This window comes from Heptranchias perlo, chromosome 19, assembly GCF_035084215.1.
Source record: "Heptranchias perlo isolate sHepPer1 chromosome 19, sHepPer1.hap1, whole genome shotgun sequence".
Lineage (NCBI taxonomy): Eukaryota > Metazoa > Chordata > Chondrichthyes > Hexanchiformes > Hexanchidae > Heptranchias > Heptranchias perlo.
In genome coordinates this window covers 16,736,856-16,754,538 of record NC_090343.1, presented here as the reverse complement: position 1 = coordinate 16,754,538, position 17,683 = coordinate 16,736,856, and the positions used below count along the sequence as shown (strand labels likewise).

The following is a 17,683-nucleotide window of genomic DNA, read 5'->3' as shown; positions in this document are numbered from 1 at the left end:
GGCATTTTTTTTAAGTTCCAATTACTTGTTGCTGCTTTTTAGTAAAGGGGCTATTGCTAATCATTGCTACTGAACCATCTATTACAATTTTAACATGTACCACTAATTGTAGAATGGATAAATCACCAAGTTGCATCTAAAATTTGTGAAGTCGTTATCCATACATGTCATTTGTTTACATGAGAGTCACACATCACACAAGCTTCTTGATGACTGACTATATAACTGCAGGTTTGAGAAGCCAACAGTTGGCAATGGAAAGCTGCTAACAAAATGTTATCTGCCAGTCAAAGCCCTTGTGCCCCATAATACCTTTTCGATCTCATCACTGCTGGCTTTCTTACCCATTCATATCTATATTAAGTTTTTAAAAACATTTTAATCATGTAATATTTCCATCAACTAGCAGTGAGTTTTAAATCTGTAATTCAATCCATGAGTTCTGTTGCAATTCATAAATGGCTTGAGTTGTGGCTCATGATGACACCAGAAAGGCATGAATGAGTTCTGGTCCTGTTCCTCACTGACCACTTTCTCATATCCTATAAAGAGCTGATGCAGTTATTCATAAGACCAGCATTGCTTAAGAGTTTTAAGTGGCAAATGGCCATTTATGAAATTCTGTGCTTTGGACTGGTCTCCTGATAGCTCAGTGGGTAAATTCATTGCTTTATGTGGTACTGAGTTATAGAAACCAGAATGGCTGCAGGTTTGATCCTTGTCTGTGCTGAGTTAGCCAATCTTGACTGGTGGTATAGGCAGAGGGGCCTGCAATAATTGGCCTCAGTGACTTAAGCAGGGAGAAATCAGCCATGGTTCCCACTTGTAGCTACTTCGAACTTGTGTGAGAGCGTACATAGGGTTGGATATTGGATTAAAGGGAAGATGAGGCTTTGTCCTAGCCAATATTTATCTCTCAACCAACATCACTTCAAAAAATAAACAGATTATCTGGCCATTTATTTGATGGGGCAGTAATGGGCTGGGTTGGGTTTGTCCTGCTATTTGTGGGCAGGACATACCTGGGCAACTTTCCACATATAGGTAGATGCTAGTGTTATAGCTGTAATGGAACAGCTTCATTCAGGGCATGGCTAGTCCTGGAGCACAGGTCTTCAGGACTACAGCCAGGATGTTATCGGGGCCTGTAGCATTTGCTGTGTATTAACTATTAATGATCTTAGAGTCCTATCGCAATTTGCCTAAAATTTTGGTAAGGAGTGAGCGCTTCAACGTAGTGGTAGCATTACCACCTCTGAGTCAGAGGGTAAGAGTGAGTGGAGACTAGAATATGGTCCCTAAATACTGGGTTGTCGTGTAATGCTATATCTTCAGCTCTTGCATCGTACTGTAGCTGGATCGAAAGTAAATTATTGGAAAATAGACATGAAACACAAATTGGATAATAAAAGTGTAATTCTCATTGCAGAATGGGATGTGTGCAATATGGCACCATGCTCTTGGCTTGATGATGTGACTTGTTGCCTGTGACGGCAGCATCATTAATCAGATATTCAAGTTTGCCAATTAAAATTGCAATATTTAGATTTGATTGGCACAGCTGCTAACAAAATAGCTAACAAACTGTTGCATTTAACTTTTTTTTTTGAAAGGTCATGACTTTTTTGAGAGAATAATGACTATTTACACTGGAACCTAATAAAATTAATATTTTTTTCCCTGAATTTATTGCAGTTGAAATTCATATCAAAACAATCATGTCTGTTTTAAAGTCAGTTATAAGTTTGTCATGAATATATTCTACCAGTTCCACTTCTAAATATAACCTACAAAGACAGCGGCCTCTCTGGTTTCAAAGAATAGGAGGCTATTTGGCACATTGAGTGTCTGCCGGCTTTTCTGAAAGAACTCTCCGCTGATTTCCATTCCCCTGCTCCTTGCCAAAACCCGTTGAAATTTTTCTTTTTCAAATATTTATCTACTTTCCTTTTAAAAGCTATTATGCGGGCAAAGAAATTGAGGACAGTTGTGACTTCAACTGCGACGAGCAATGCATGGCCACCAGGTCCAGCCGGGTGCAGCTCTTCCTGAAGGAGGCTGTGGATGTCTGCAACCACCTGCTGACTCAATCTCGGCCTGCGTAGGCGCTGCTCCTCGGAGGTCCAGGAAGCTCAGCCTCTGCCTGTGTACACTCTCGTGTAGGTAGTGGCTCCTGCGACCTCAGCCCCTCCATTGGTCCCCTCTCTGCTCTTCATAGAATCATAGAAATTCATGGCACAGAAGGAGGCCATTCAGCCCATCGTGTCTGTGCCGGCTGAAAAAGGTATCCAGCCTAATCCCACTTACCAGCTCTTGTTCTGTAGCCTTGTAGGTTGATAATATAAGGGGCAAAAAAGGGGAGGAATTTTTGAAATGTGTGCAGGATAACTTTCTTGACCAGTATGTTTCTGGCCCAATGAGGAAGGAGGCATTGCTTGGACTTGGTTCCAGGAAATGAGGTGGGCCAAGTGGAGCAAGTGTCAGTGGGGGAGCATTTAGGGAGCAGCGATCATAGTATTGTAAGGTTTAGAATAGCTTTGGATAAGGACATGGACCACTCTAAAGTAAAAATACTCAATTGGAGGAGGGCCAATTTCAGTGGGATGAGAACAGATCTGGCCTGGGTAAATTGCAATCAAAGATTGGCAGGCAAAACTGTAATTGAACAGTGGGTAGCCTTTAAGGGTACAGTCTAGATACATTCCCACGAGGCAGAAAGGTAGGGCAACTAAAGCCAGAGCTCCCTGGATGACAAAAGCGATAGAGTGTAAGATGAAGCGGAAAAAAGGGGCATATGACAGATGTCGGGTTGATAACACAAGTGAGAACCAGGCAGAATATGGAAAGTTCAGAGGGGAAGTGAAAATGGAAATAAGAGGGGCAAAGAGAGGATGAGAATAGACTGGCGGCCAACATAAAAGGGAATCCAAAAGTCTTCTACAGGCATGTAAATGGGTAGTAAGAGGAGGGGTGGGACGATTGGGGTCCATTAAAGGAGATCTACTCATGGAGGCAGAGGGCATGGCTGAGGTACTAAATGAGTACTTTGCATCTGTTCACCAAGGAACCAAGAAGTTGAGATACTAGATGGGCTAAAAATTGGTAAAGAAGAGGTACTAGAAAGGCTAGCTGTACTTAAAGTGGGGAAGTCACCTGGTTCGGATGGGATGCATCCTAGGTTGCTGAGGGAAGTAAGGGTGGAAATTGTAGAGGTACTGGCCATAATCTTCCAAACATCCTTAGATATGGGGGTGGTGACAGAGGACTGGAGAATTGCACATGTTATACCCTGTTCAAAAAAGGGTGTAAGGATAAACCCAGCAACTATCGGCCAGTCAGTTTAACCTCAATGGTGGGGAAACTTTTGGAAACGATAATCCGGGACAGAATTAAGTCACTTGAACAAGTGTGGATTGATTAGGGAATGCCAGCAGAAATTTGTTAAAGGCACAGCATGTTTAACTAACATGATAGAGTTTTTTGATGAGGTAACAGAGAGGGTAGATGTGGACAATGCAGTTGATGTGGTGTATGTGGACTTTCAAAAGGCGTTTGATAAAGTGCCGCATGGTAGGTTTGTCATCAAGATTGAAGCCCATGCAATAAAGGGGGCAGTAGCAACATGGATACAGAATTGGCTAAGTGACAGGAAACAGAGGGTAGCGGATTGGAGGGAGGTGTACAGTGGTATTCCCCGGGGTTGGCGCTGAGACCACTGCTTTTCTTGATATATATTAATGACTTGGACTTGTGTGTACAAGGCACAATTTCAAAATTTGCAGATGACATGAAACTTGGAAGGGTAGTGAACGGTGAGGAGGATAGTGCTCGACTTCAAGACACGTAGTGGATGAAATTTAACGCAGAAAAATGTGAAGTGATACATTTCGGTAGGAAGAACGAGGAGAGGCAATATAAACCAGAGGGCACAATTCTAAAAGGGGTACAGGAACAGAGAGATCTGGGGGTATTTGTGCACAAATCGTTGAAGGTTGCAGGGCAGGTTGAGAAAGCAGTTAAACAGCGTATGGGGTCCTGGGCTTTATAAATAGAGGCATAGAGTACAAAAGTATGGAAGTTATGTTGAACCTTTATAAAACACTGGTTCGGCCACAACTGGAGTATTGTCCAGATCTGGGCACCGCATTTTAGGAAAGATATGAAGGCCTTAGAGAGGGTGCAGAAGAGATTTACTCGAATGATTCCAGGAATGAGGGACTTTAGTTATGTGGATAGACTGGAGAAGCTGGGGTTGTTCTCCTTGGAACAGAGAAGGTTGAGACGAGATTTGATAGAGGTATGCAAAATCATGAAGGGTCTGGATAGAGAAGAAACTGTTCCCAATAGCGGAAGGGTCAAGAACCAGAGGGAATAGATTTAAGATGATTGGCAAAAGAACCAAACGGGACATGAGGAAAAACTTTTTTACACAGCGAGTGGTCAGGATCTGAAATGCACAGGCCAAGGGGGTGGTGGAGGCAGATTCAGTCATGGCCTTCAAAAGGGAACTGGATAAGTACTTAAAAGGAAAAAAATTTGCAGGGCTGCAGGGGTGGGGCGGGGGAGTGGGACCAGCTGGATTGCTCTTGCATAGAACTGGCGTGGACTTAATGGGCTGAATGGCCTCTTTCCATGCTGTAACCTTTCTATGATTCAACCACACGGCCAATTTTTGTATCATCTGCAAACTTCTTAATCATGCCCCCTACATTTAAGTCTGAATCATTGATGTATACCACAAAAAGCAAGGGACCTAGTACTGAACCGTGTGGAACCCCACTGGAAACAACCTTCCAGTCACAAAAACACCCGTCGACCGTTACCCTTTGTTTCCGGCCACTGAGCCAATTTTGAATCCAACTTGACACTTTCCCTTGGGTCCCATCGGGTTTTACTTTTTTGACCAGTCTGTCATGTGGGACCTTGTCAAAAGCCCTGCTAAAATCCATGTAGGCTACATCAAACGCACTACCCTCATCGACCCTCCTTGTTACCTCCTCAAAAAATTCAATCAAATTAGTCAGGCACAACCAACCTCAACAAATCCAGGCTGACTCTCCTTGATTAATCTGTGCCTTTCTAAATGACGATTAATACTTTCCCTCAGAATTTTTTCCAGTAATTTGCCCACCACCGAAGTTAGGCTGGCTGACCTGCAATTACTCGATCTATCCCTTTCTCCCTCTTTAAACAATGGTACAACAGTACAAAGTTAGTAGTCCTCCGGCACCGCGCCTGTAGCCAGAGAGGATTGGAAAATGATAGTCAGAGCTATTTCCTCCCTTGCTTCTCCTAACAGCCTGGGATACATTTCATCCGGGCCTGGTGATTTATCTACTTTCAAAGATGCCATACCTGTTAATATTTCCCCTCTCACTCTGTTTATCCCATCCAATATTTCACACTCCTCAATTACAGTATCTGCATCGTCCCCCTCTTTTGTGAAGACAGACGCAAAGTATTCATTAAGAACCATACCCACGTTTTCTACCTCCACACACAGGTTACCTTTTCTCTAATAGGCCCTACGCTTTCCTTAGTTATCCTCTTGCTCTTTATGTATTTATAAAACATCTTGGGTTTTTCCTTGATTTTACTTGCCAATATTTTTTCATGCCCTCTCTTTGCTTTCCTAATTTCCTTTTCAATTTCACCACTGCACTTTCTATACTCCTAGGCTTTCTGCAGTATTGAGCTCTCGGTATCCGACATAAGCTTCCCTTTTTTGCCTTATCCTACCATGTATACTCCTTGTCATCCAGGGGACTCTAGATTTGGGAGTCCCACCCTTTTTCTTTGTGGGAACATATTTGCTCTGAACCCTCACTTTCTCCCCCTTGAATGGCGTCCACTGCTCTGACACGGATTTGCCTTCAAGACTGTTTCCAGTCTACTTTTGCTAAATCACATCTCAGCTGAGTAAAATTTTCCAGGTCCTTGTTTTGGACCTCTGACTTGGGCACCTACAGATCCCATGCCTGCTACGGATGGTGATGGTCCTGTTCCTCAGATGTACTGTGGAATACATCCATTGCGTCCCCCATCCTGATGATGCCAGTTTTAGGAGCTTCAAAATGTTGGTAAATTTGTGTGAACACAAGAATTCTCAGTCTCAACAAAGAACGCTCAGTCTAAACACAAAGAACTCGCAGTCAAACGTTTGCCTGAGAGAACTGAGTTCCAGCTGCAACCGCTCACCTTTTATCGAGATGCGTCGATTGCTGGTTTAAAGGGCCAAATGAGCTTCGGCTGCAACTCGTCTCCATTTCTATTGTGTTTCAAAAGCCGTGGGAGACACGTTCAGGATAAGTTTAAATCCGTTTCTGTTGCAGAATCCACCAAAAGTTAAGTACCTCAAGTATTTAAAGTACCTAAATCACCCCTTTAAGTGGGGACAGGGCTTCAGGGTTTTTGGATGCATGCGTGCAACAAACGCCTGTGGGTTAAAACTGGAAGTTGGCATGTTGGAGCCGGGTGCGGTCCTACTCCAAAAATCAACTATTGTTACTGCCCACCCGTTCTTGGGGGTTAAAATTACACCCATACTGTCACTTTTATATTGTGAAACAGAAACCGCTTCACGCTGATGCTAGTGTGATGTCTAATTGTCGCGGTGTAGGACAATAGACACAGCATTGGTTTAATACCAGTGCTCATAGTCCCAGTGCAACTGTTGTAGAAACACAACTTTCATTTACATATTGCCTTTAGTGTAGTAAAACATAGCAATAAAACATTATAAATGTTCAGCTTGTAGTTCTCGGTGTTCCGGGCAACACTGGTGTTTGTGTGATGTGGTATGAATATTTCGTAACAAAAAATAAAGGTAAGGACTTTATTTCATTTGAAGATAAAAGGAGGCACGTTTACTTCCGGGTTTTTTCTTTTAACATCTTCATCCGAGTAACTTCGCTAGAATAGCAAATCCTTAAAAAATTAACAAAATGCCAATGTTAAAGGACTGATGCAATCAACTTGCCTGTGATTCCAACTACAAAAAGGTAATTGCCTGAAGAACAAATGTGTTGCCCAGAACAGCCTTTTGATGTTGCAAATTTATTTTTCCTTTTAATGTAAACATACAATATAAATTGAATTCTTTTGGGAATAATTCAGAACATTTCTGGCTTTTCTTCACTACCAACTGTCCCTTAAACCCCTCTCCCTTGCTTTCTCCACCCTCGCTTCCAACAGTAAGTGTGAGAAGCTCATCGACTTCTTTGTCACTAAGATTGAGACCATCCATTTGGCTGACTCTGCTGCTTACCCCTCCCCCGTCCCCTTGACCAGCAAGCTAATCCTCCTTAGGCTCCTCCTGCCTTAGACCTGGTCCTGTGTCTTTCTGTAGTTTCTCTCCTTTTCTTTCCCTCGTGCTGTCTGCAAGCTCATCTTGTCCATTAGACCCACCTCCTGCTCCCTTGATTCTATTCCCACCAAACTCCTAACCACCCACTTTCCTTCTTGACCCCCTTGCAAGTTATGATGTGGAGATGCCGGTGATGGACTGGGGTTGACAATTGTAAACAATTTTACAACACCAAGTTATAGTCCAGCAATTTTATTTTAAATTCACAAGCTTTCGGAGGCTACCTCCTTCCTCAGGTGAACGATGTGAAAAATGCAAGTTGACATTGTAAATTAGAGTTTCCATCTCCTCGGTTCCTGTCCCTTTCCGTTTCAAAACAACCATCGTTCTCCGCGCCTCCCTTCACTTCAGAAATCTCAGCTTGACCCTTCTGTTCTTGCAAACTACTGTCCCATCTCCATCCTCCCTTCCCTCTCCAAGGTTCTCAAACGTGTTGTCACCTCCCAAATCCGAGCTCATCTTTCTCGCATCTCCCTGTTTGAATCTCTCCAATTAGGTTTTCACACTGCCTCAGCACTTCAATAATCCAATGAAAATCATAAGTGACATCCTCTGTTACTGAGACTGTTTTTTCCCTCCTCACCCTCTCTACAGACTTTGACACAATTAACCACACCATCCTTCTCCAGTGCCTCTCCTCTGATTTCTAGCTCTGGGCAGCTCTTGCCTGTTTGCACTCTTACCTATCCAATCGTAGCCAATACAACTGCAGCAATGGTTTCCTTCCTCTTGCCCTTGTACCATTACCACTGGAATCCCCCAAGGATCTATCCTTGGCCACCTCCTCTTTCTTATTTAAGTGCTGCCCTGGAAGTCTGTACACTGACGCACCCAGCTCTATGTCTCCACCATCTCTTACAACACCTCTGATGCTTCACTGCTGACAGGCTGCTTGTTCGACATCCAGTTTTGAATGAGCTACAGTTTCCTCCAGTTAATCATTCGGAAGACCAAAGCCATCGTCTCCTGCCCTCACCACAAACTCCATACCCTTTTCACCAATTCTGTCCTTCCTAGCCATTATCTCAGACTGTGTGCAGCCTTGGCAATCCTGTTCAAGCCTGAGCTGTGATTCTGATCCCATATACTTTCCATCACAAAGACCACCTCCTTCCACCTCTAGCATCACCCGCCTCCACCCTTCTGCTGCTGGCACACTCATCTGTGTTTTTGACACTTTCATACTTGATTATTCCAGTACAGTCCTGGGCCGGGCTCCCATCCTCTCTGTATACTTCAGCTTGTGCAAAACTCTGCTACCTATACTTTTTCCTGCATCAGGTCCCACTCACCGCTCACCTCTGTCCTTATCTACTTTAGCTTCCGGCCCACAAAGCCTCCAGTTTAAAATTCTCATCCTCCTGTTTAAATCCCTTTATAGCTAAGCACCTCCTCATGCACCTCCCTATCTCTACCCCCCATCCTGTCGAACTGGATCATATTAGAGTTCAGGTGGTGTTTACAACTGCTCAGACCTTACTATTAGGATTTGTTGCCCTCTAAAATCCTAAAATGAATTACAACCTTGTGACTGCATAAATCTTTAATCCTTTTGTTTCTGATGCTAGAGTCATAACCCCTGTGACTGTTCTGAATTATTGTGGTACCATGCCTCTCCTTACTTGAGCTGAATTGCTCACTTCCTGGCTGTATGATGACTTGCATGCAAGAGCTGAATGAGACTAAATTCCATTGTTGTTGCTCACTGACTGTTCTTAGGGCACCAAGCTTGCTCAGAACATCATTAGTCAAGTACTGCTTTTCATAGTGGTAAAATTAGAATATCCATGAGCATCACAAGTCCTGGCTTGGCTATGTGCCTTCTGTGTTTTATGTTGCTTTTTGATGTCTTGGACATGCAATTTTTTTCTCTCGACATGGTACTTTCCAGTCTAGGTCACTATATTTGATTGGGCATTGAGGCGTACTCTTTTTTTGGATATGCTGCAGAAAAATCATTTATTGGTTACCATGCATTAGCACAATAAAAAGAAGGTTTATACAGTACTTAATTCGTTCTATCTGTATATGAATTTTGTACAATAATGGTAATGTACCTTTAGGGCAAACATACAATTGGCAACGCAGCAACAGTTTCATTTTCCGCAGGTACCGACATTCTTCAGGGTTAGACTTTGATGTTGTGTTGCAGGCTGTTTGACTGTGGAAGTATTGCCGTTTACACTCAGTCATTGTCCACATGCACACTTTATAACAGTTGTTTCTGTACAGTGATTGGGAGTAGGAATCCCAATGAGTCCTCTTCCTCCCCTTCCCGACAGCCACAAGTTCAAGGTCATGGCTACCTCTCTGACCCTGTAACTATCTGCCCTACCAGGTGATCCATTTACCAAAACAAAAAGCAAATCTGGAAATCTGAAATAAAAACACAAAATGCTAGAAACACTCAGCAGCTTAGGAGAGGACAGAGGAGAAAACAGTGTCAAAATTGGAAGATATTACACCTAACCAGCATTTAAAAAGGTCTGAGAAGAGTTCATACCCAAAATGTCTGTTCATTCCAGGGATGCTGCCTGACCTGTTGAGTGTTTTCTTATATTTCTGATTTCCAGTATCTGCATTATTTTGCTTTTTGAGCAATTAAAAAGAAACAGAATTAAGGGAAGGAGGAACCACATGCGTGAGAAAAGAAATAGGAAGATTTGTAAACTTACAGAGAATTACATAGAATTTACAGCACAGAAAAAGTGCTTAAGTGGAAAGCAGTAGATGTTTAAATGGCAGAAGTGAGATAATAGGAGGCATAATGAAAGAAATCTAAGACATATACAAAACACACAATGTATGAATAGCTGAAGGATGTAGGGGATGGGGCAGGTAGAAATAGAAGCATAAAAATCTGGCAGAGTGAAACAGGTTGCAGTGGCCTAGGAGAAGAAGAAAGAACACCACCAAGGGTGCAGGCCACCTCACCAGCATGGTGTTTAAACCCCAAGGACCAATCCACTCTCTCTTCTCCCCCCCCCCCCCCCCCCCCAAGCATTTTACTTAATTAGCCACTGGGGCACCATTTTAAATGATGAGCTTTGTACTTTGAGTTTCTGTATACAAAGAATGTTTTAAGCAATTGTGCCATCAGTTCTGTAGGTGTATAAGAAGTAGAGTTCACAAGTGGTTTGTGCTGCAGTAATCATCTAACTACTCTTTTAGAAAGGGAGGCGATATCAACTATGGTTGCCATCTCTCTGTAGACTTAGCACTTCAATTTGAAGGTTAATACACCACTTTCTATCCTCTTTTCCTTCAAAAGCCTTTGGGAACGGACTGCAAATGGGTGTGCTAGGGACTGGGCAGTTTGTGCTTGAACACTAAGCTTTATAAGGGACTTTCCTCAGCAAACACACTTGCTTTGTACAGTTTGCATTTATGCTCCCACAAATGTTAATTTGTGGCCTCAGTAAATGGACTTAATTACTTTAGGTGACTGTCTTGTCTGATTTAATTTTAGAACTTATTAACCAGAAATTAAAAACAATGTTTGTGTGACTTTAAATTTGCACCAGGATTTCTTCTAATATTTCGTGCTAGAGTCCGATGTGTCTCTTTTTTTTAAAAAAACAACTTTTATCCAAAAGTAAAATATTTGGAAAATGTGCATCTGTGTACTTTTGAGTTTGACATAAAAATGATGAAATTCACTTTTTAATAAACACTTTTTAGGAGGGGTATTTTTGCGTGTTCCCTTTTTTCAATAAAATACAATATATCACCTGGTCACTGGTGTATGACTACCCAGCAGTGCTAGATTTAGGTAGATTTGGCAGGGGGAATCTTCTCTCAATGCATAAAATATGTTCCAGATCCATGTCACATTTATGTTTTGCAGCCAAAAACTGTTATATGTAGCATGGAGTCTACAGAAATCTTTTTGTATATTTGTCCTTTTCAAAATTAATCAAATAACTAAGTACAGTAAATTACAAGAATGATTGTGAAATAACTTCAGAGCTGTTGAAATCTTGTTAAAAATGGTTGTACTTAGCTTTTATAAAATGCATATGATGTGGAAGTTGTTGTTCGTTTACTACTGAACCAAATTGTTCGAAAATTTGGATGGCGACCCCAGCAGTAGCTTTGTTTGTAAAATCTATCTGCTGAGTATTAACCTCTGTAGCTGAAGCCTGACCTGACGCATGCAATTTTTGAATTTGAAACAGTGATGAGATATAATCAGTTGTCAGCCTGGGCTCAGTGGTACTTTCCAGTCACTTTAGGTCACTATATTTGATTGGACTCTGAGTCAGAAAGTTGTGGGTTCAAACTCCACTCCAGGACTTTGAATCTATAGTCCAGGCTGACATTTCAGTTCAGTACTGAGGGAGCGTTGCACTGTCGGAGGTGCCATCTTTTGGCTGAGACATTAAACCAAGGTCTGTCTGTCTTCTCAGGTTGATGTAAAGGATCCCACAGTACTATTCGAAGAACAGCAGGGACATTCTCCTGGTGTCCTGGCCAAAATCTGGTCTTTGTGGGACCTTCCTGTTCTGGCTGTCTTGTTTCCTACATTGCAATAGTGATTACACTTCAACAGTACTTCATTGCTGTAAAGCGCATTGGGAAGTCCTGAGGTTATGTATAAATCAAAGTTCTTTTTTCTACAAATAATTACAGTGAGGATGTGATAATGAATCTGTTATAAATGTAGACTGCAGACATTGTCTATAACCCATCTGATCATAAGGTTAGTATTTACCCCCAAAACCAAAAAGTTAATGGTAATTGCGACCTGATAGTTTTTTTTCAGATGCATATTAAATGCATTATAGATTTTGAAGAATCCAATTTTGTTTTGATTGAGGATCGGTATAGAGAACTATTTACTACAATGTCTCAATATTATGCACAATAACCCTGGAGTATATGTTCTTAAAAATAAAATGAACCTGTAATAATATTAAGGGTCAATTTGTAAGCTGAAACCAATTTTAACATTGGTAAACTGGATCTCTGCGAATTTATTGCATTTTAAAATTCACAGTGATGGCTGCAGCTGCTGAGTCCTTGCTGGCATACAGTTCTGAGAGTGCTTGGTGCCGTTCAGAACTTTAGTGAAGTTGCTGATGTTCACGTGCGCCTTGTTGGTGGATTTTGGGACTGTCTGATTGTTGGAGTTGGGTGGGGGGTAGCACAGCTGAGCCTGATCCTGTCCTCACTTGATATCTGCACACATGCACTTTCAGCAGGAGTTGCTGGTTAGCCATCAGGAGAAGGAACACTAACTAACTTTTTTTCCCTTCCTAGCCCTAGGGTACTGAGCCCAATTGTAGAACCCTTGCCGCACCCTGGCTGTGATCAGCTAATGGAGCATAAACTGGAGATTGAACCTGGGATCTTCCTTATCTCTGGCTCAGTTACTAGATCAACTTGCTAAACCATTGGTCACGTTATTTAGATGATGGGCACGTACTTATTCAGTTTTGTGTGTGTTTTTTTTTAAAAGTGTTAATCCAAGTGGCTTTGGTCAACTGTGTTCTGTTTTTTTGGGGGACATTTTTCCATCGATAAACAAACATGAGGGACCGATGTGCAGACTACTACAGAAGCTGAAAAGAATAAGACAAGACCAGGTAAATTAGGAGGTAGTAATTATAAATTTGGGTTTTAAAAGCCTGAAAATTTGTAAGATGAAGGAAAGACTGAGGAATTTTGAAGATTGTTGGGGTTTGAGCTGACTCTAGTTACTACTTCTCATGTCCAATGCAAAGGTCCACTTCTGCATGTTAGCATATGCTTCTTATGAATTGAAATGTGATTATATGCTTGGACAATGGTCACAATGGATTGTTTTACCAGTGAAGTGCACACTCTTATCATTCGGCATAGACTTTGCATCTCAGCCTTGAAAGCATGAGTTGTATGTTGCAAAATATTGTCTGTCCTTATCGGAAAGAACAGTTTTTCCTCTGAGATTCAGTTTGAGTTTGCACTCTACACAGCAGTTTCATTTACAAGGATCTTTAATCCTCCTTCAAGCTCTGGTTTACATCTGATGTGTAGTGTGCTACAGAGTTGATTTTCTGCAGAGAAAATTGGGAACTCAAGTACTTCATATAAAGTGAATCTAAGTTATATGAGGGTAGATTATGTTGTTGCCTGACTGGTTTGATTATAATGAGCCCAGAGTATTAGTGTTGGAATCTGTAATGCCACAAAAACCAAGAGAATGCTGTGATGGAGTGAAGGGATCACCATCTGCCTGAGGTTGACTCCATGATTAACTGCAGAGAACTTGAACCTGTGATGATTTCTTGTACCAGGCCCAGGGATACTGGTGTGCGTTTCCAAATTATTCCAATCCTTGGAAATAGCTGCCTAAAAAATTTTCATTTTACACACAGATAAAAACCCGACCACAAACTTTGTGCTGAAGAGGAACTATTCTGAGTCTACTGGTAAGATATATTGTGTTTGTGATGTACGGTGTAATACGTACAAGAGCTTCAGAACCAACTTATTCTTGGCTGCAGGAATGCAGCAAGTGCATCGTCTGAAAATTGGGCTTTTGAACATGAAGAATATGTTGCTTTTTGAACAAAAAAACTCAAGTTCCCTTGTCCTCTTTATCGGCTACTCTTTTCCATCTTACTTAACTGTCTCTTTGATTTCTTCCAATTTATGCCGTCTATGTTGTCTTTATTTCGTTCTGTCCTTGCTGATCTTGTATTTTCTTCACTGATGCCCTGTTTACACTGGAGGCTTTATTCCAGTGCAAACCGTGCCAAAAATGTTTCCAGTGTGAAATGGCCATAACAGCACAGCTGTGGTGTAGCACTTGTTATTCAACCAGAATGCTGGCAGTGTTGACGTTTTTCCACTGCAACACTGGAATACCTGTCCTATTGGCCCATGATGTCTCTTGGAAATGTGAATTTGCATCATGATACAGGCACATAATGCAAATTTTGTTTTCTGGGCTATTCTGTGCTTGTGCATGCAACCTGTATTGTGCATTGCGCTGCTATGATGTGATGTTAAGGAAATAGTTCTGCATTTTGCCTGGAGAAAATTGATACAATTTAATTAATAAATGCTGCTTCAGTAACGAGCAAAGTGTTATGCAGTGAGTCAATCCTAAATGATTTGATAGTATTTCATTTGGTGTATTTTTGGACACAATTTAGTGTATAGAGTCGGCTACCTGGCACCAGTTTAATCATCTTGCTGTGTGGTAAAATGAACAAGTGCTCTGGGAACTGAGCACAAATTAAGTGCAGTTGAAGTAGAAACGTAAAGATCATTACCAGTTTAACGTTTCCCATTTCCCATCCAAAGTATCCAAAAAGGCAGCATTTCCATTGGAAGAAAAAGGATTTTTCTGAAGTGTCTGGCTGGGAAAAGTGTTAAAACTATAGTCTGTCTACCGCGTCTGTGTGCTAGTACATTAGTTTACTGTAAGTTTGTTTACGAAATGTATGTATACATAACTACATTATACATTTGTGTAATTTGACTCCAGTTTCAGTAAGTGTTTCAGTGGCAGTAGAGGATGTCCAGGTGTGTGTACTTCCTGTATCCACAATAACTGGTTTACTGAAATCTGCAAAGTGTTTTCTAAAACTGTGCTGTTTTTTACATTGGGATAATTGGTATGTGTTCAGTAAAATGCAATGCAACACCATGTGTTGGTTTTTTATTTTATATTAACTGAATTTTATAGTTGAGTTGCATTTTTACTTTTATCATTTAATATCTTCTAATAGCTTGCTTTGTGCTTTTTAAAAAAAATGTTCGTCCAGCATGTATTTTGTTTTCAAATTGATACTGTTCTCAGTGTTTCTGGTTGTACTGTCAGTCAGAAATTCAAAATTAAATCACTGTTGCCATTCTTGTCACCATCTTATTTAAGCCCAGAGAAATCCCTGCTTGAAGATGACAAATTTGTGGTTACAGAATGAAGTTTTGCAGGCGGTTCAAGAATTGTTGATGTGTGATGTGTAAATATTTAACGGTACAGTTAAGCGTGTATTTACACTTAACTGTATATAGTGACTGCTTTTCATGGTCCTGGCCAGCAGCTAATACAATTAAGTGGGAGTTATCCTCTCTCTACCGCAGTCACCTTTACGTTGAGTATTGTTGTTACTTGGTCGAGCCATTCGGGATTACGGCCACTGAATAGGAACATGAACGGACCTTTCAACCCCTCGAGCCTAATACGCCCTTCAATTAAATCATGGCTACTCTGTACCTTAACTCCATTTACACCCCTTTGAATCCCTATCCCTTGAGACCCTTACCTAATAAAATCTGTCAATCTCAGTCTTGAAAATTTCAATTGACCCAGCATCCACAGCTTTTTGATGGAAGAGAATTCCACATTTTCACTACCCTTTGTGTGAAAAAGTGCTTCCTAATTTCACTCCTGACTGGCCTAGCTCTAATTTTAAGATTTTTTTTCCTCGTTGTTCTGGATTTTTCTATCAGAGGAAATAGCTTCTCTGTATCTACCCTGTTGTCATTTATCCATGTGACTAGAATGGGCAGGACTCCAGATCAGAAGAGTCTATTGATTTCACTCTGGAGTCCCAAGTTTGCTCACTTGAATCTTTTTGTTTTCTTGTTTGAAGATGATGGGTGTTTTCCCAAGACAGCTGAGTTAGGTTGAGTAGTTTTGGGTAGGTTCAGTTAAGTTAATTTTGTCAGGCCATGCTGTCCCCGAGCCTTCAACTGTGTTCTGGAAGTAGCTTCTATTGTGACCTGGGAAGAAGGCAGTCAATTCTATGACCATTATTCTCTAGATCATCACTAGGCTTTCTGTGGAGTTTCTAGAGAGATTGACTGATGCTGCACCCAAGCTATACAATGAGGAAGCATAGCAGCATCTTGTCACTGCTCCCTAGAAATGGTAAACAGGCGCTCTCGCTATTCATTTAGATTAAAAACTACAATGGAACAGGCACTTGGTCCTTAGTTCCATGAAAGTGTTTGAATAGAGTACTCCAAAATTCACTTAGACTTACAGTGTTGTATATTATAGAATCATAGAATGGTTGCATCACAGAAGGAGGCCATTTGGCCCATCGAGCCTGTGCCGGCTCTTTGTAAGAGCAATCCAGTTAGTCCCATTCCCCCGCTGTTTCCCTGTAGCCCTGCAAATTCCTTCTTTTCAAGTATTTATCCAATTTCTTTTTGAAAGCCATGATTGAATCTGTTTCCGCCACGCTTTCAGGCAGTGCATTCCAGAGCATAACGACATGCTGCATAAAAAAGTTTTCACTCATACTGCCTCTGGTTCTTTTGCCAATCACCTTAAATCTGTGTCCTCTGCTTCTCTATCCTTTGCCAATGGGAACAGTTTCTCTTTATTTACTTTATTTAAACCCTATGTGGTTTTGAACACTCCTATCATATCTCCTCTCAACCTTCTGTGCTCTAAGGAGAACAACCCCAGCTTCTCCAGTCTACTCACGGTAACTGAGGTCCCTCGTCCCTGGAACTATTCTAGCACCCCCTCTAAGGCCTTCACATCCTTCCTGAAGTGCAGTGCCCAGAATTGGACACTATATATCAGTTGTGGCCAAACCAGTGTTTTATAAAGGTTCAAATAACTTCTTGCTTTTGTGCTCTATGCATCTATTTATAAAGCCCAGGATCCCATATGCCTTTTTAACAGCCTTCTCAACCTGTCATGCCACCTTCAAAAATTTGTGCACATATACCCCCAGGTCTCTCTGTTCTCCTGTACCCCCTTTAGAATTGTACCATTTAATTTATATTGCCTCTATTCCTGCCAAAATGTGTCACTTCGCACTTCTCTGTGTTAAATTTCATCTGCCATGTGCCCACCCATTCCACCAGCCTGTCTGTCCTCTTGAAGTCTATCACTAACCACCTCACTGTTTACTACACTTCCAAGTTTTGAGTCATCTGCAAATTTTGAAATTGTGCCCCCTACACCCAAGTCAAAGTCATTATTATATACATTATACTAGGGTATACTTACGGATGTACATGTAAATGCACCTTTATGCATTTATTCTCTGTTGGCTGAGATCCTCGATAAAGCAGTCACTTAATAATTTTGGTCAGTTCAACCAGTTGACTGGATGATAGTTACAAAGCGGTGCCACTATATTGACGTGTTGGTATTGCCCAAGTAATTAATTACACTGTTATTTTTCTGTTAGGCTTAGTCAACCATATGTGAAGCCAAACAAAGGTGTTACACTGATACACTTGGACCAGTCCCCTAACTAATATGCCTTAAATATGGTGGTGACCTTATTTCAGTGACAAGTTCCTATTGGTAATTAAAGAAATTTAATTGACATTGTCTTTGTGGTGATTTGCAGCTAT

General features: G+C 41.3%; 1 protein-coding gene across 2 annotated transcripts in view; it reads left to right on the top strand.

The window, feature by feature from the left end:
- LOC137335193 (disks large-associated protein 4-like) overlaps positions 1 to 17,683 on the top strand; it is a 152,010-nt gene that overhangs the window by 116,543 nt on the left and 17,784 nt on the right. The window contains exon 5 of one of the 2 annotated variants that reach the window (XM_068000392.1): positions 13,726 to 13,779. The exons of the other annotated variant lie outside the window; for it this stretch is intronic. Within the exon in view, the coding sequence (XP_067856493.1) occupies positions 13,726 to 13,779 (54 nt within the window). The remainder of the gene's footprint in view (positions 1 to 13,725; positions 13,780 to 17,683) is intronic. 2 annotated transcript variants of the gene reach the window in all.